General features: G+C 37.6%; 1 protein-coding gene across 1 annotated transcript in view; it reads right to left on the bottom strand.

The window, feature by feature from the left end:
- Positions 1 to 1,365: 1,365 nt before the first annotated feature.
- The window catches only part of LOC311085977 (potassium/sodium hyperpolarization-activated cyclic nucleotide-gated channel 2), a gene marked incomplete at its 5' end in the record, with an annotated part of 66,469 nt that continues 52,675 nt past the window's right edge, over positions 1,366 to 15,159 (bottom strand). Inside the window, 4 exons of the mRNA XM_084118597.1 lie at positions 1,366 to 3,360; positions 5,189 to 5,353; positions 10,011 to 10,251; positions 11,340 to 11,486. Of these exons, the coding sequence (XP_083974723.1) occupies positions 2,435 to 3,360; positions 5,189 to 5,353; positions 10,011 to 10,251; positions 11,340 to 11,486 (1,479 nt within the window). The 3' untranslated portion in view covers positions 1,366 to 2,434. The remainder of the gene's footprint in view (positions 3,361 to 5,188; positions 5,354 to 10,010; positions 10,252 to 11,339; positions 11,487 to 15,159) is intronic.

The following is a 15,159-nucleotide window of genomic DNA, read 5'->3' as shown; positions in this document are numbered from 1 at the left end:
TTACATGGCAGTTGTTAATATTCAGGTCACATCATTAATGCCATCTGGCATACATTCAAAACCCATTATGCACCAATCTCATTTTTGTTTTTCTAAAATCTTTTTTTTTTTTTCCTAGGTTACTGCCCGGGTTTGCACATAAAATAATTTACAGCGTCATATTTACAAGTTCAAAGTTCAAGTGAGAAAAATCTGCAGCAGTTGGCAATGAAACGAACACAAACGAACTACATTCTTGTAAAGAGACAAGTTCGTAAATCAACCCAATGTTCGCAAGCGATCAACAAATCCACGATTCAGCCAGCGCTCACAGACCTGCAAACTGAGCCCACGCACAAACTTTGTATTACGTTTACAGGCCATTAATATGCAGCATGTTTTAGATACTCGGTAATTTGTGCAAATCAGAATAACGGGAGAACACGCAATGTTATAAAAATGCCACTGTTAAACTGTAAAATATAGAATAAATGAACAGATATAGAAGATATTATATTTTACAATACTATTACATTATAGAGATAATATTCATTTTTTTCATTATTAAATGTATAAGTAAATATTACAATTTTTTAAGGTCTACGCCGGAACAACCAACATTTCTGGCCTTAACTGACTTTCAAAATTGTGACTTTTTATTTTATTTGATTGTGACTGTTGTCCTTCCCAGCAATAAATAAATAAATAAATAAAGAACCATGAAACATTACAAAACCCGTTTTCATCACTGAAACAAACCACTGTGACAAATACCGCAAAACTTTAGAAAACAAAGACAAATTTTATAACGTATTGCGAAAGCTGCACGACCTTATCAAGTGCCTTAAAAGATGAGGTTTCAAACATTCTCTGAATAACGCAGATTAAATTGCTTACGCCGCGATATGAAGCTTTCATATAAAAGGCAGGGCGAGGATATTGCAGAATTATATTGCATGTACAGATCAACATGGATCACAGAAAACAGCGTGATTCTTTTGGTTTGCCTGCTAATTTAAACGAGTTCTGCAAAAGACCCATTGCATTCAAGTCTCAATCAGTGCAACCCCGACGCAGTGAAGTATTGCCTTTATCGACACGCCCGACGAAACGACGTAAAAACGCAAGCATTTACACTCCCGTTCGATAAAACACAATAATAAGCATATGTGCACAAATACACACGCACGCACACACAGACCATGTATATGGCTTCTAAACTCGGAATCAAGGCAGTTAAATAGAGGATGTTTTAGTTTGACTTGTTTTTCTCAGTTGACACAGACACAACCAAAAACTTGTGTTCAAGCTCAACTTTGGTTTTCGAGTAAATACAATTTGTGTGTTTTCTATTATCACTTGGGTTTTTTTTTTCTTCCCTTTTTTCCCCTTCTTATTTACATTAAGATATAAGATCGACCAGCGGTCCATAATACTTTTTTTTTTTGTTCAGTGATATTTTACAACAAAGTGAAAGACAGTTAATTAGATTGCTACAAGTAGAGCTTATACAGAAAGAAGGAAAAACACGTTCACAAAGCGTCCGATTTCATCATTGTCATCTCTTGCAAGTCCCTGATTTTCTAGTCGCCCCGATTGCATTTGAACGAACTCTACGGAAAACACCATGTTACACACGACAGGATTTCTCCCTTTCACTCGGGACGATAGAGACAAATATATCAAGAGGCATCAGAAGCTGTACAGGGGCGGCACTAGCTACTCTAGCGGGTGAGTCGAGGCATCCGATCTTGTGAATCTATATGTAGAGGACATCTATTAGCGGTAAAGGTGCGGTCACATTAGTGATATTTCATGGGCAAAATAAAGCACGGCTCACACAGAACTCACTTCCAAACCAAGAAGCTTTCTGTTGGCCAGTGTGGTAAATTCAAGTGGCCAACATGAAAATTAGTCAAATGATCAATTACTTCATGTATATGCTCTTTCCCTCCACCAGCTAAGGTCATTAAATGAGTGATGCCTCATTGTTCCTTCACTCTCTCCAAAACCTTCACCCTCTCTGTTCCTCTCCGGTGGAATTAGCTGCAAACCCGAACTGCTGAAACCATCTTTCAATAAGCAGAAGATGCACCTCTTCTGCAATCACTTAACCATCCCACACCCTCAAACCAATGCACTTCTCTTGCTTCCCTTGCTTCCTAGCCTAATCTGGTCATCAATTAAACCTGGCATTGCATGTTATGAACAGTGATAAATTGCTTTTGTTTCTCTTTTGCAAGTCGCTTTGGATAAAAGCATCTGCTAGATGCATAAATATAAATTTCGCCCTTGAAATTTCCCAGAGCAATGGTAAATGTGACCGCACCTTAAGTCTGTCCGATCGCCCTCCCTTTGGTTCCTATGAAAAGCCATCCTACGAGCGCGGCGCTCGAGCAAAAAGAACGAACTTTGACTCACAAAAAAAGTATTGCAAAGAGTCTCAGAGTCCTCGTCAGAGGTTGGACGAGAGCCGGGATCTGGCTGTGAAGTCCGTCTCGGGAAGGCTGACTATGGAATCTTTCTTGCGTATAGCCGAGTCCGGTCCCGTTACGGGGGGAGTGCCTGTAGGAGGCGTTGTGGACGGGTAATTCCCAGGCACGGCTGCGGACGCCTGGTGTGGCAGCGCCATTCTCTGATGCAATGCGCTCCGGACACCGGAAGGCCCCGGGACGGCGGGATGAGGCGGGCCGATCGATGTTGAGGACACGCGGGTCGACGGTGGCGGGCTGGGCACGACGGGTGGAGCGCCATCTTGTGGCAGGGAGGGTTGTGAAGCAGACAGTGCTCTATCATCCTGGGTCAAGCTGCCCGTTTGGTGCAACGGTTGGGATCCTTTGGGCCGTGTGGGACTGGGAGCATGCTGTTGGATGAGGGACAATTGAGATCCGGAGCGCGCACCCATCGGGCCACTCCCGTACTGGAAAGTTCGCCCGCCTGCCGCTGCTAGCGGACTCTGCACCGGCGGACTGGCCATTGCAACGGCGGCGAACGCGCCAAGCGGCGGGAGAGACTGTTGAGGAGAAGCCGAAACCGGGCTGGCAAGGCTTTGCACAACCTGGAACCGTCGGACCATCCTGGGCGACTGCAAGGTGCTCGGACCCATCATAGGGCCACCGAACTGCGGACAGAAGCTCATCGCTACAGCTTGCTGAAGAGTAGCGATGGCAGAGCTGCCCTGTGATTGGCCAGGCGGAGCAAACATCCCCGGCGGGATGGAGGGCGTCATGGACATGGCACGCGGGCGCTGCTGATCGATCAGCTTCACCATCTCTCGGTCGTACTTCACGATCTCCTGAATCATCTCGTTCTCACGGTTGTTTAAGATGCCGGAGTTTAAGTCGTGCTGCACTTTGTTCATTAGGATGGAATTCTTTTTTCCTGTAACGAGAGATTATTATTTATTTATTTTCTAAATGTCATAATCATTTGTTAACAAACACGTATTCATTACTTCAATGAGCTTCTGCCTTAAATTATTAAATTATTTAAATTAATGCATTATTAGCTAACTGTGATTTTGTATGTGTACATTTCTGAAATACATAACTTAGACAGTTACCTCTGATAACAGATCACTCTAAATTGTAATGTGGACTCGTGCATTTTCTGTAAAGCTGCTTTGAAACTATGTGTATTGTGAAAAGCGCTATACAAATACATGTGAATTGAATTGAATTGAACATTTTGTATTATTGTATCGTATTACTGTTCAGCTACATGTAATTGTTTTAATAGTATTTAATTTTTTAGTTTTGGACTATATTTCAATATGTTAGTACTACTTTATTTATGTTTTATGTTAGGTTTTGAATGTAAGTTCTGAAAAAAGTAGGTAAACATGCAAACTGGCCTGTAGGTACATAGAGGTACATTGACTGTGTTTCCGTCCAAGTGAGAAATTAGTTCATGTGATTTGAAAAATGTGGTCACTGATTGCATTTTTTGCCAAAGCAATGATAAATGATTCACAGTTTAGGCCACTAGGTATTGAGAAACTGAAAAAAAAACTGCAATGAAATTAAGTGTACTTAAAGAGAGCAAACTTTCATGACTATATTTCACAACACACTTTTAAAAAGTGCACTATGTAACAATGTCAAATTAAAAGTTTTTCTTTAAAGTATATTTTAAATAATTGTGTTTTAATAATCTTTTGCATTGCTTAAAGTTTGTGTATTTTAAATGTACTAAACCGCAGCTTCATCATTACAAATGTGTAATTAAAAAAACACTGAAATACATGATATACAAGTTTTAGACATACAATATTTACCATATTTTAGTATACTTGGCAGTGTTCAGCAGCACACTTAAAACATATTTCAAAGAAAATAGAACTATGAAATTAAATATAAAGAAAATTAGATATAAAGTTAGATATAAAGATTAGATATTAGATATAAATTAGACATAAAGATGTACTTAAGTCCTACTTACAGTTGGTTAATTCAACTAATTCAACTCAATTGCATTTAATACAATTAATTAATTGTAAATAACATGCAATTAAGTGTCAGAAAACATATTCAATAGTTAGTTCAATAGTCAATTCAATAGTTTGTTCAACTAATTCAACTCAATTGCATTTAATATAAATTCAAATTTCAAACTATAATATATTTTGATTTAATTGTAAATAGCATGCAATTAAGTGTCAGAAAACATATTCAATAGTTAGTTCAATAGTCAATTCAATAGTTTGTTCAACTAATTCAACTCAATTGCATTTAATACAAATTCAAACTATAATATATTTTGATTTAATTGTAAATAACATGCAATTAAGTGTCAGAAAACATATTCAATAGTTAGTTAAATAGTCAATTCAATAGTTTGTTCAACTAATTCAACTCAATTGCATTTAATACAAATTCAAACTATAATATATTTTGATTTAATTGTAAATAACATGCAATTAAGTGTCAGAAAACATATTCAATTAACACTTAAGTATATTCTTTAAAAGTTCTGCTTTTAAACATTTACATTAGAAGTCAAAGAGACATGTGCATTACTGTTAACAGGTTTTCAGATCGTTTTTTTACAAGCCCACCATTATTGAGAGGTCAATATTAAGTCCTAATCGACACAGATGTTTCCCATAAAGCTTAAGCTGTATTTAACCCTGAATAATCCTTTTAGCCGTTAAAATGTTCACATTATTGTTCTTTGAGAAACTTCAGATGGTGATTCTGGTTTCGCTTACCTAAGCGGTCCAGTCGGTCGATGGCCACGGTCTCAAAGGCCCTCCTCATCATGGGATACTCCTCCAATACCTCATTAAAATTGTCCACGGAGAGAGAATACAGGCGACAGTAGGTCTCCGCTCGCACGCTTGCCGTACGACGACCCCGCGTCAGCAGACAGATCTCTGACAGAGAGGAAAACGGTCAAACTCACACACATTGAAGATTTAAGGACAGGACATGAGTACCAGAATAATTTAAAAACATCTTGATAGTGGCGTTAATCAGGGGAGAGTGACTCTGAGACCTTTTCTAAATGGCAAGTGTTTTTAAATTGCTCGAAAACTGAAACCCTGAAGAGTCCTTCATCGAACGGGGAATGAATTTAAATACATGGCTGCAGAAAGTAATTAAACTTTATCAGACTTCATTCAAAAGTATGTGATTTGAATGCTTATTATAAAGTGCTGAATATATTCTTGCTTTATTGAGCTCCCATGGCTTAAAAATTAAATGTGTAATTATTTCAGTGCAAAAAAAATTAAATTCCCGTATCCCATTTTAAAGGGAAATTCGGTCATAATTTACTCAACCCATAGGTCACTGCAAACCTGTTTGACTTTCTTCTGGGGACACAAAAGAAGATATTTTGAAGAACAATTATGGTCCAAACAACACTTGACTCCAATGACTTTCATTGTAAAAAAAAAAAAAAAAAAAAAAAGTCCCACAGACGTATATATACGTCACACATCTAAGCCCCAATCATCACATTTTTATTGTTTCATGGTGAATGTTCAAGGTTGTTTTGTGTCTATATTTAGAAGATCACACACACACACACATACACACACACACACACACACACACACTCTCTGGGATTAAATTTAGCTCATGCGATATTGGAACACAACTAGTTCCTTAGGATGGGAGAGAAACAACCCATAAGCCTCAGAAGATCATAAACATCATTCATCGTAGATGTTGTGTGTCATTCCGCGTATTAAATCCTGACCCATCCATCAGGGACCTCTGTGTGCTCGGCCCATTTCCCTGTCTGCTTTCCTAATCAATCCAGAAAATCCAATACACAACCTTGGAAACCTTGGTTCACTTTAGAGAACTTTGTCATTCCAGCCCCGTTTATCCAGAGCCGGGGTCATTCATCAAACCAAAAGGCAGTAAATTAAAGCTACAATCACAGGTACATAAAAGTGAACACACACACACACACACACACACACACACACACACACACATGCCGGTGCAGACACAAACACTCCTGTGGACACAAAACCTCATTTGCATCTAATTTGTTCCTTCATTTGATTAAATCCACCCTCACATACACAAAAGCTACTATAACCCATAAAGAAAAATATCCTACAACAATGAGATTAACTTTGATATGCAAAGAAATATCTGCTTTTCAGTTGTTTCTTTGGAGAAAAAAAAATATATTTTTTTAAAGTGTGCAATCAAAAGTCAGATCTCAATATGAGCTCAAATGATTCTCATTAAAGCTGCTATTCGTTTCATATCCATTATATAGCTCTATAATTTCTATAATACATAACACATATTTTATATACATAGCATTTACATTAAAAATAAGTGTGAATCACAAGAAAACTGTCAAGAAAGTTCTGGGTCATTAAAAAACTTAATTATATATATATTTTTTTAAATAAATAAAAAAATACATTTATGCTTAACATGAATGCATCAGCTTATTATTATACAATAATATAGCCTTGTGTGTGTGTGTGTGTGTGTGTGTGTGTGTGTGTGTGTGTCAATTTAAAATGCTTTGCCAATATATTGAGGGAAATGTGCTTACTTGTTCCAAAAAATAATGTCAAAATACAATAATCTTGTATATTTTATTCAAAATATAATATAATTACTTGTATTTGATCATGAAGTGAAATTTCACATCCATTTAATAGCTCTACGCCGCATGTTAATTGTCTCGTTTGTGTCTATTTTTTTCCCGCTCCCAAATGAATTTCAGGAGAAGCATCAACAAGTCTGATGCTTAAATGAAACGGAAATGAGATCTCCATTAAGTCTGAGCTATGAAAAGAGCAGTTTTCCTCTGGGAAAAACTGAGACTGATCCTTCTGCACGACGCCCACAGGATCAGACGGCTACTCTCTTTATCTCAGGCTGCACAAGACATCGGTTTGTCTTCGACCTTTCCAAGGTCACGCGCAGAGAGCCTCTTCCAAACCCTCCTGTCCTCTGCAGCTAAAAAACGACTGACTCATGCGGATTTAAGGCTGCAGAAAGATCGTGTTTCACTCCTCAGCAGAGCACATCACATCTCACCACACACACTTCTGGGTTCCCCAGGGTCTGGATCCCTCCACCAGCTCAGAACCATGACAATTCAACTGACTTCTGCTGCAGTTCTGCTTTACAGAGGATTCAGAGACTTAAAGAGGACCTATTATGCTTTCTTAAATGTTCTTTAGTGTGTAATGTTGCTGTTTGAGCTTAAAAAGCTCTGCAAAGTTACAAAGCAGAGTCCCTCCAGCCGGAGTTATTCTCTATATCAGTGTCTCTGTTTCTGAACTCCCTGAAACGCCTCCATTGTAGTCTTGAGTTTCTTCCGGGAACGAACACGTCACAATATTCCTCATTTAAATAATTAATGCGCAGAATAAAGGGGCGGGGCCTGATTGAGTTAGTTAGTAGTGTGTTGAATCTCACGGTTATATTAAGGGGAGGGGCATTTCCCAAACACACTCGAAGTGCTTGACCAATCACAACACACTGCTCCAGCCGACCAATCAGAGCACAGTGTGCTTTTTAGAAGGAGGGGCCTCATAGAGACAGGAACTAAACGTTACTGAGCGTTACTGACAGACTGGGAAGAGAGGAGCTGTAACAATGGAGAATATGTGAAAAATAATGTGTTTTTTGAACATTCAAGCATGAAAACCTGTTCTAGTAGAGCCCAAAAACAAAATCAAGATTTTAGGGCATACTATTGCCTCTTTAACAAGAAACTACAGTGTCCTAAACAAGATGCAATGCAACATTTCAACAATACTGTTACAGTTATCTGTCCTGATTGTTTTTTAAACATTTTACCATTTGCCACACAAATAGACAAGCTTAGCTTATTGGTTAGAACGTGCTCCCGTTCACACTAAAGGTCAGCGAAATCAGTGAAATTACGGCACAAAAGGTAATTGTCCATTGTCAATAGTGTAGTGATGTATGAAGCACAGCTCACACACAATTCACTTTCTAACCAAGCAGCTTTTTGTTAGTCAACGCTGCAAATCTATGTGACCAACTTGAACCCACAGAGAAATCTGTGTGGAGAAATGTTTCGCCCTCACGCAAAATTCCTGATCGCGTGACTCCTATTGAAATGACTGGATTTCGCCCATGAAAATTTGTGGAACAATGGTAAAAATTATCGCACCTTAAGAATGATAACTGTAACAATAACTATAATCAGAGATTTTTTTAAAAATCACAACAACTCCAAGAGAATAGCGGAGTCCACACCACAACTCTGACAAAAACAACACAGAGAAAAGATATCAAGGCGCGTTTCCATTACAGATTTGCGCAAAACTTTTGCGATTTTTTCTAAATGCCGACAAAAAACTATTGCGAAATGACGGCGTTTCCATTAACTGATGTTATGCAACTAAAACTTCATTTTTTCATGTAAAATCATTCCAAAAACCATGGCAATGCACGTTGGTAGGCTTATACTATATCCCAGTCACTGTACTGGCCATTATTATTAATCGAAGGAGATGCATGTGTGTTATCCAATCATTAGTGGTAAGGAACGACCCTTATTATACTTGTGAGCGGCACATATGAGGAGTTTCTGGGTGTTTCTCCCTCATTTCTGCTTCGAGGTCTTGATTGTGGCATTTCTTTGAGGTTTAGAATCCATTATTCCTGTAATTCTTTTGTTTTTTATGAATTTAATAAAGAACTCTGTCTCGTATTCTGTCCAAACACACCGCGTCATTACGTCAGCTGACCTGTAAATGCGCAAACACTGTTTCCATTGCACTTTTGCAAAATATTTCTTTTTCGAATTGCCTGTAAAACCACCTCAAGCGAGCGTAAAAACTTTTTTGCGATAAATGGGAGTTTTTGCGAAATTGACGTGTTTCCATTGGGCGTATTTTCAATTCGCAATTTCAATTTGCGCAATTTGAAGGGTAATGGAAACGCGGATATTGTAATCATTTTCAGAGCAATTTTTTTCCCCCAGCAATGATAAAAAACATCAACAGCAATCAAAATCCATCTTAAAATCCTGACTTTAAAGCACATAAATGCACAAACGCCTCATGGGTTGGTTTAAAGAACATTTTCGGAATGGTTTCAACACTGTGTTGCTTTCAAAACACTGTTTTGTTTATTTGAGCAGATTTAGGGGCGGAGCTTCCTGTTTGTCTGACCAATAGCAGGTGGGGATGCGTTGGGAAAAATTCTAAATTATCATTTGCAATTCCATTTGGTAGTGCAGAAATTACACACTTCACCATCAAATATTAAAAGAGTTTGTTGGATGATTATTTTGAAGAAGAAAAACTGGTTGAGAATGTGACATTGTTACTAGAAAAACTAAATATCAATGTCAGGCCAGAGCAGAATATTTTGATTGCCTTTAAAGTTCAACTAATTTAACATCAATATAATTACGATAAAAGTGCTAAAATGGAAGAGGTCACACCATATCTGGCTTAAATTATTTAAAATGTAATGAGGTTCAATAAGGATTTGAGCAGTTTAATTAAGTGAAGTGATGGTTTAATTCCCATCTAATTTACGAGGTTAATACGAGTGGGATTGTACCTCCGAAGTAGGAGCCGTCAGAAAGTTTCAGCCCAATAGTTCCTTTGGTTATCACGTTCACGACGCCGTGTTGAATGAAGTACATCTTCTTGCCGATGGTTCCCTCACGGATGATGTAATCGGCTGGCTGGAAGACCTCGAAACGCAGCTTCGTCAGCATGGCTGTCACAAAGTTGGGTTCGGCGTTGGCGAACAGGGGCATAGTGGCCACCAGCTTACGGCAGTTGAAGTTCACGATTTCCTGACAGCAGATGGAAAGACCGCAGGGTGAGAGAAATACATAAACACATATTTCACATACACAGCGTTTGCATAAAACATATGGGGGAATAGCCCAGTATTTGTGGTACTGAATTTAATTTATGCTAAAATAAGAAAATAAAATGTAAAGTTATTTTATTGACATTCTTTTAGTTTTTCAGTATACATAAAAAAATATAATTATATATTTATGAGAAAATTAAAATATAGTATATTATTGCCTAGTATTTGTTTTACTGAATTGAATTTACACTAATATCAGAAAAAAATTGAAGTTATATTTCCATTTTTTTATTTTTCAGTATACTTAAAATGTCAAATTTAAAATTTTAGAAAATTAATACAGAATTGAGAATTTGTAAGATAATGTGTTTACACACAAAAAATCCTGAATATATATATATATATATATATATATATAAATAATCCTGAATATATATATATATTTTTTTTTAAATAATAATAATAATAATAATATGCATTGAGAAAATGTATATATAGTATATTATTGCCTTGTATTTGTTTTGCTGAATTTAATTTATGCCAATATCAGAAAAATATTATATCAGAAAAGTTATTATATATTTTTTACACTATTGGAAATATTAAATTTAACATTTTACAAAATTATTAGAGATATGGTAATAAGAATTTGTAAGGTAATGTGCTTGTAATGTCAAAACCAATCCTGAAAATTTGATTCTATATATTTATATATATATATTGTATAATATATATTTATAATTTTTTTATGACATTTTGCATTTATTGGTGCATTTAGCCATAAAGGATCATATCCAAACTTAAACATCAATACACAAATAGCACAATGTTAGTTATGCTCTCTTAAACAACATTACAGTGAAAGCTGCAAGCCATTCACAGAGGAGATTTAGTTGTTTACTGTGACATAAATTAGTTTGGAAGCTGTTCCCCGTTCAGCGTAATTTTATTGTTTCGGAAAGCTCTGTGACAACTGCAGGGCCTTCTGGGAGTTTTTTTTCCCACAGATGTTTACAGACATTGGCAGACCTATGCAAACACACAGATAACCAAACACAAGCTCACCTCTCTGAGCGGCTCGTTCAGTTCCTCTAGGATGCTTTCTTCATCGAACATCTTGCCCTGGTAACGGTGCTCATAGTAATCGTGGATTTTCTGTCGGAAATCTGACGGAAGTTTGTGGAAGGACATGTACTGCTCCACTTGTTTGTACTGCGGAGAGAAAAAAGAATAAATAACCCAGGGGTTGATTTTTATTGAAACCAAAAGATGCATCAGTTCTGTCAGCTATAGTAATGCACTGATGTGAAGCATCATGTCAGCAATCTCTGAACTTGAACAAAACAAAAAGTATGACTGCCAATTGTGAGACGGGCATTTGAAAGGCAAGGCACAAGTTCACAGGACTTCAACACAAGCAAACTGAGTTAACATCTGAAGAATCATCATCCTGTGGAGTACAGAACATTTACAGACACAAGCCATGCCAAGGTAATGCTATTCAACAACAGACACTATCACAGTCGCTCCATATTCAAGAGAAACGAGGCCAGGAGAAAACAAAGACAAAGAAAATCACAGGACGACTCACAAAGATCATCACTCTTGATGATCAAGCTTTGTGAACTGTGTGTTTTGCCAAGTCCAGATCACTGTAGTCAAAAACAGAGTAGTCAAAAGTAATATACACTTAAATTAACACTGATAAAGCATGAATAACATACTAAATATATATATATATATATATATATATATATATATATATCTGTGTATCTTGAATGGATAAAAGCATCAGTCAAATGCACAAATGTCAAGCTACATCCAAGAAAACAGGTCATTACCTATATGAATTATCATTTTAAATGATTGAATATGTTAATATTGACTATATCAGGACGATATATCAATTCTAAAATAGTAAAATAGATAAACTATTGTGAAATAGAGACAAACCAAACCATTTTTACACAAATTATAACTGTCCCTAAATAGCTGTTGCTCCTAATAAAACAGGGATATTATCGTTTACTAAAATAAAAAACATTTTAAAAAACACTTTCGTTCCTTGAAATAAATGTTAACTGAAATAAAATGAAATATAAAAAAAAACTTTCTTTAAACTACTTTCAACATTGCTCGATTTCATTTAGTTTAACTTGATGTAGTAAAATAACTAAATAAAACTGAAATAAAAATTAATACTGAATAATAAAGATGATAAAAAAATTATTAAACTATGTAGACATTTTTAAAAAACAAAAACGAATAAAATTGGAAATTATTATATTATACTATTATAACTCTAATTTAGAATTAAAATGAAAGTTAAATTAAAATTAAAATATTAATAAATACTATAAGTATCTCAATTATACTAAAAAAACAGTTGCGAAGAAGACAACGGTCACAGAAATGCTCGAGCTAAAAAATTAAACATAAACATCCATTGTTAGAAAGCAAAATAAATTAAACTAGTGAGAGTGTGCAGAAAAGTGTTTTAAACAAATTTACTTTCTATGAGGTCCAAAAGGTTGTTGAAGAAACGCTCATGTCAACATAAAAACTCTTTTTTCCTCTCTCATTGCTCAGATCCAGGTCCACAGAGTCAGTATTTGTTCTTCAGGCAACGTACAACCCCAAATCCCAACCTCAGATCATTAGTTACCGAGCCAAACATCCCTCAAACTGTGTTTTTTACTGAGACAGAATGAGAACAGTAATGATCTACGCAAAACAACAAAGAAAGCAGGTCAGACCGGAGGCGTTCGCACTGCAGTCGTGTGTGTTCCCTGTTGCACAGCAGCATCATGCTGACGCAGGCGTTTGTGTAACACCTGTAAAGCTCCCTCAACCACTTGTGAGAATAATTGCCTGTGTGTTGAGCTTTATACCAACATGAAAGTGGGCTGCATCTCTCGGCAGCAGCGCTGGGTCAACAGTGTTCAAAGATTGTTTCTAAACGGAGGTCACATGAAAAAAAAAAAAAAAAATCTAATTTTCCTTGATCTTTTGAAAGAGTTCAAAGTACTAGATTTTAGAATTTTAGAACTTCCACAGATCAAAGCATCAATCACAACAGAGGTCATTTAGAACTCTTAAAGGTACAGTAGCAAAAACAGGAGTTCAAGCTGCTTTTCAGAGTCATTATGAGGGATTGCACTGCAGGACGTCTTGAAAAACGTTCCTTTGTCCATCATTTAGACTATTTCAAACAGCCTCCAGTGGGTCTATACCCTCAAACCGCTTTTCCTAGGCTTTCATTGATCCAGACGCTTCACTGTGAAGATGTCACTCACTTTCCTCATTTGAAGAGCCAGCAGTGTTGATCTAAGTGGTTCACTGATGGACCGATAAAGACAATTGTGTTTAATGGCCGAGTCAGAAGAAAGCAATGCGATAGAGATGGAATGATAGACCTGTGTGACGTCAAACTACATCCTCTCTCGCCTCGTTTACAGGCAAATTGAATGAAAACTGAGTCGCCGTTGATGGAGCCGTTTACCGATCAGTGTGAGAGGTTACGTACAAGGACAGGTCAAGACATGCAAGGAGGGATCATGCCTATGTTCCCACAGCCCTATGTTCCCACAAATGGCCTACCCCTGACCCCACCCCTAAACCTACCCGTAACTGGGGTTTAGACAAATCGTTAAAAAAAAAAATTAATGTGGGAACATAGGGCCGTGGGAACATAGGGCTGTGGGAACATAGGGCTGACCCCTGCAAGGACATGCAACTGTTCTCAATCATTAGTATATGAATGCTGATGTTATTCATACTAATATCACCGTTTATTTGGGGGGTTCTTATAATATTAAATGTGTCACAGGTTTAAACAAAATCTATAGAAAAATAGAAAAGGTACTGGTATATTTTCTGCCAGGACATTATAGTTTATGGATATTTCCGTTAACCCTAAAACACAACACAATGTGATGTGTAATTCAAAACATGGGTAAAACACCTATGTAAATTCAATACAGAAAAAAATACTTCATATTAACACAGTACATAGAGCCAAGTATGAGAAATGGTAATAGTGACGCTTGTCTTACTAAAAAACTATTTTAATACCTCAAAACAACATTTTGTCATATTCATATACCATGCATTGACAAGGCATAGCAAGAACCTTCAAAGAATACCATGGTATTACCATCATGGTATTGACCAAAATATATATGATGTAATGAAGGCTTTTCCGTGGTCTATTTTGAAGGCAATACTATGGTCTTTTGTGTAAGAGGGCTGGAGCTTCTTGTGTTTTCGAATGCTTCATGTTCTCTGGAGTAACCTGAGTCGTGCGTATGATCTGTGTGCTATTTCTGTCTGTGAGAGGATGGTCCCCGTCCTGTCCCTGCAGAGGAACAGAAGCAGGCGGACAGCAGCAGTCACACACACTCAGTGCACCGCTGCAGATTTAGAGCTTGTCTAACAGAGAGCATGTATAGAAGTGCACACACTGCACAGAGAGACACAACATCCGAGAGGAGAGGAGAGGAGAGGAGAGGAGAGAGAGGAGAGGAGGAGAGGAGAGGAGAGGAGAGGAGAGGAGAGGAGAGAGGAGGAGAGGAGAGGAGAGGAGAGGAGAGGAGAGGAGGATTGAGGAGAGGAGAGGATTGAGGAGAGGAGGAGAGGAGAGGAGAGGAGAGGAGAGGAGAGGAGAGGAGAGGAGAGGAGAGGAGAGGAGAGGAGAGGAGAGAGGAGAGGAGAGGAGAGGAGAGGAGAGGAGAGGAGAGGAGAGGAGAGGAGAGAGGAGGAGAGGAGAGGAGAGGAGAGAGGAGGAGAGGAGAGGGGAGGAGAGGAGAGGAGAGGAGAGGAGAGGAGAGAGGAGGAGAGGAGAGGAGAGGAGAGAGGAGGAGAGGAGAGGAGGAGAGGAGAGGAG

The sequence above is a fragment of the Abramis brama genome, assembly GCF_963993115.1.
Source record: "Abramis brama genome assembly, chromosome: 7".
Classification (NCBI taxonomy): Eukaryota; Metazoa; Chordata; class Actinopteri; order Cypriniformes; family Leuciscidae; genus Abramis; species Abramis brama.
Note: the sequence above shows the minus strand (reverse complement) of the source record. Positions and strands in the feature narration are given on the sequence as shown.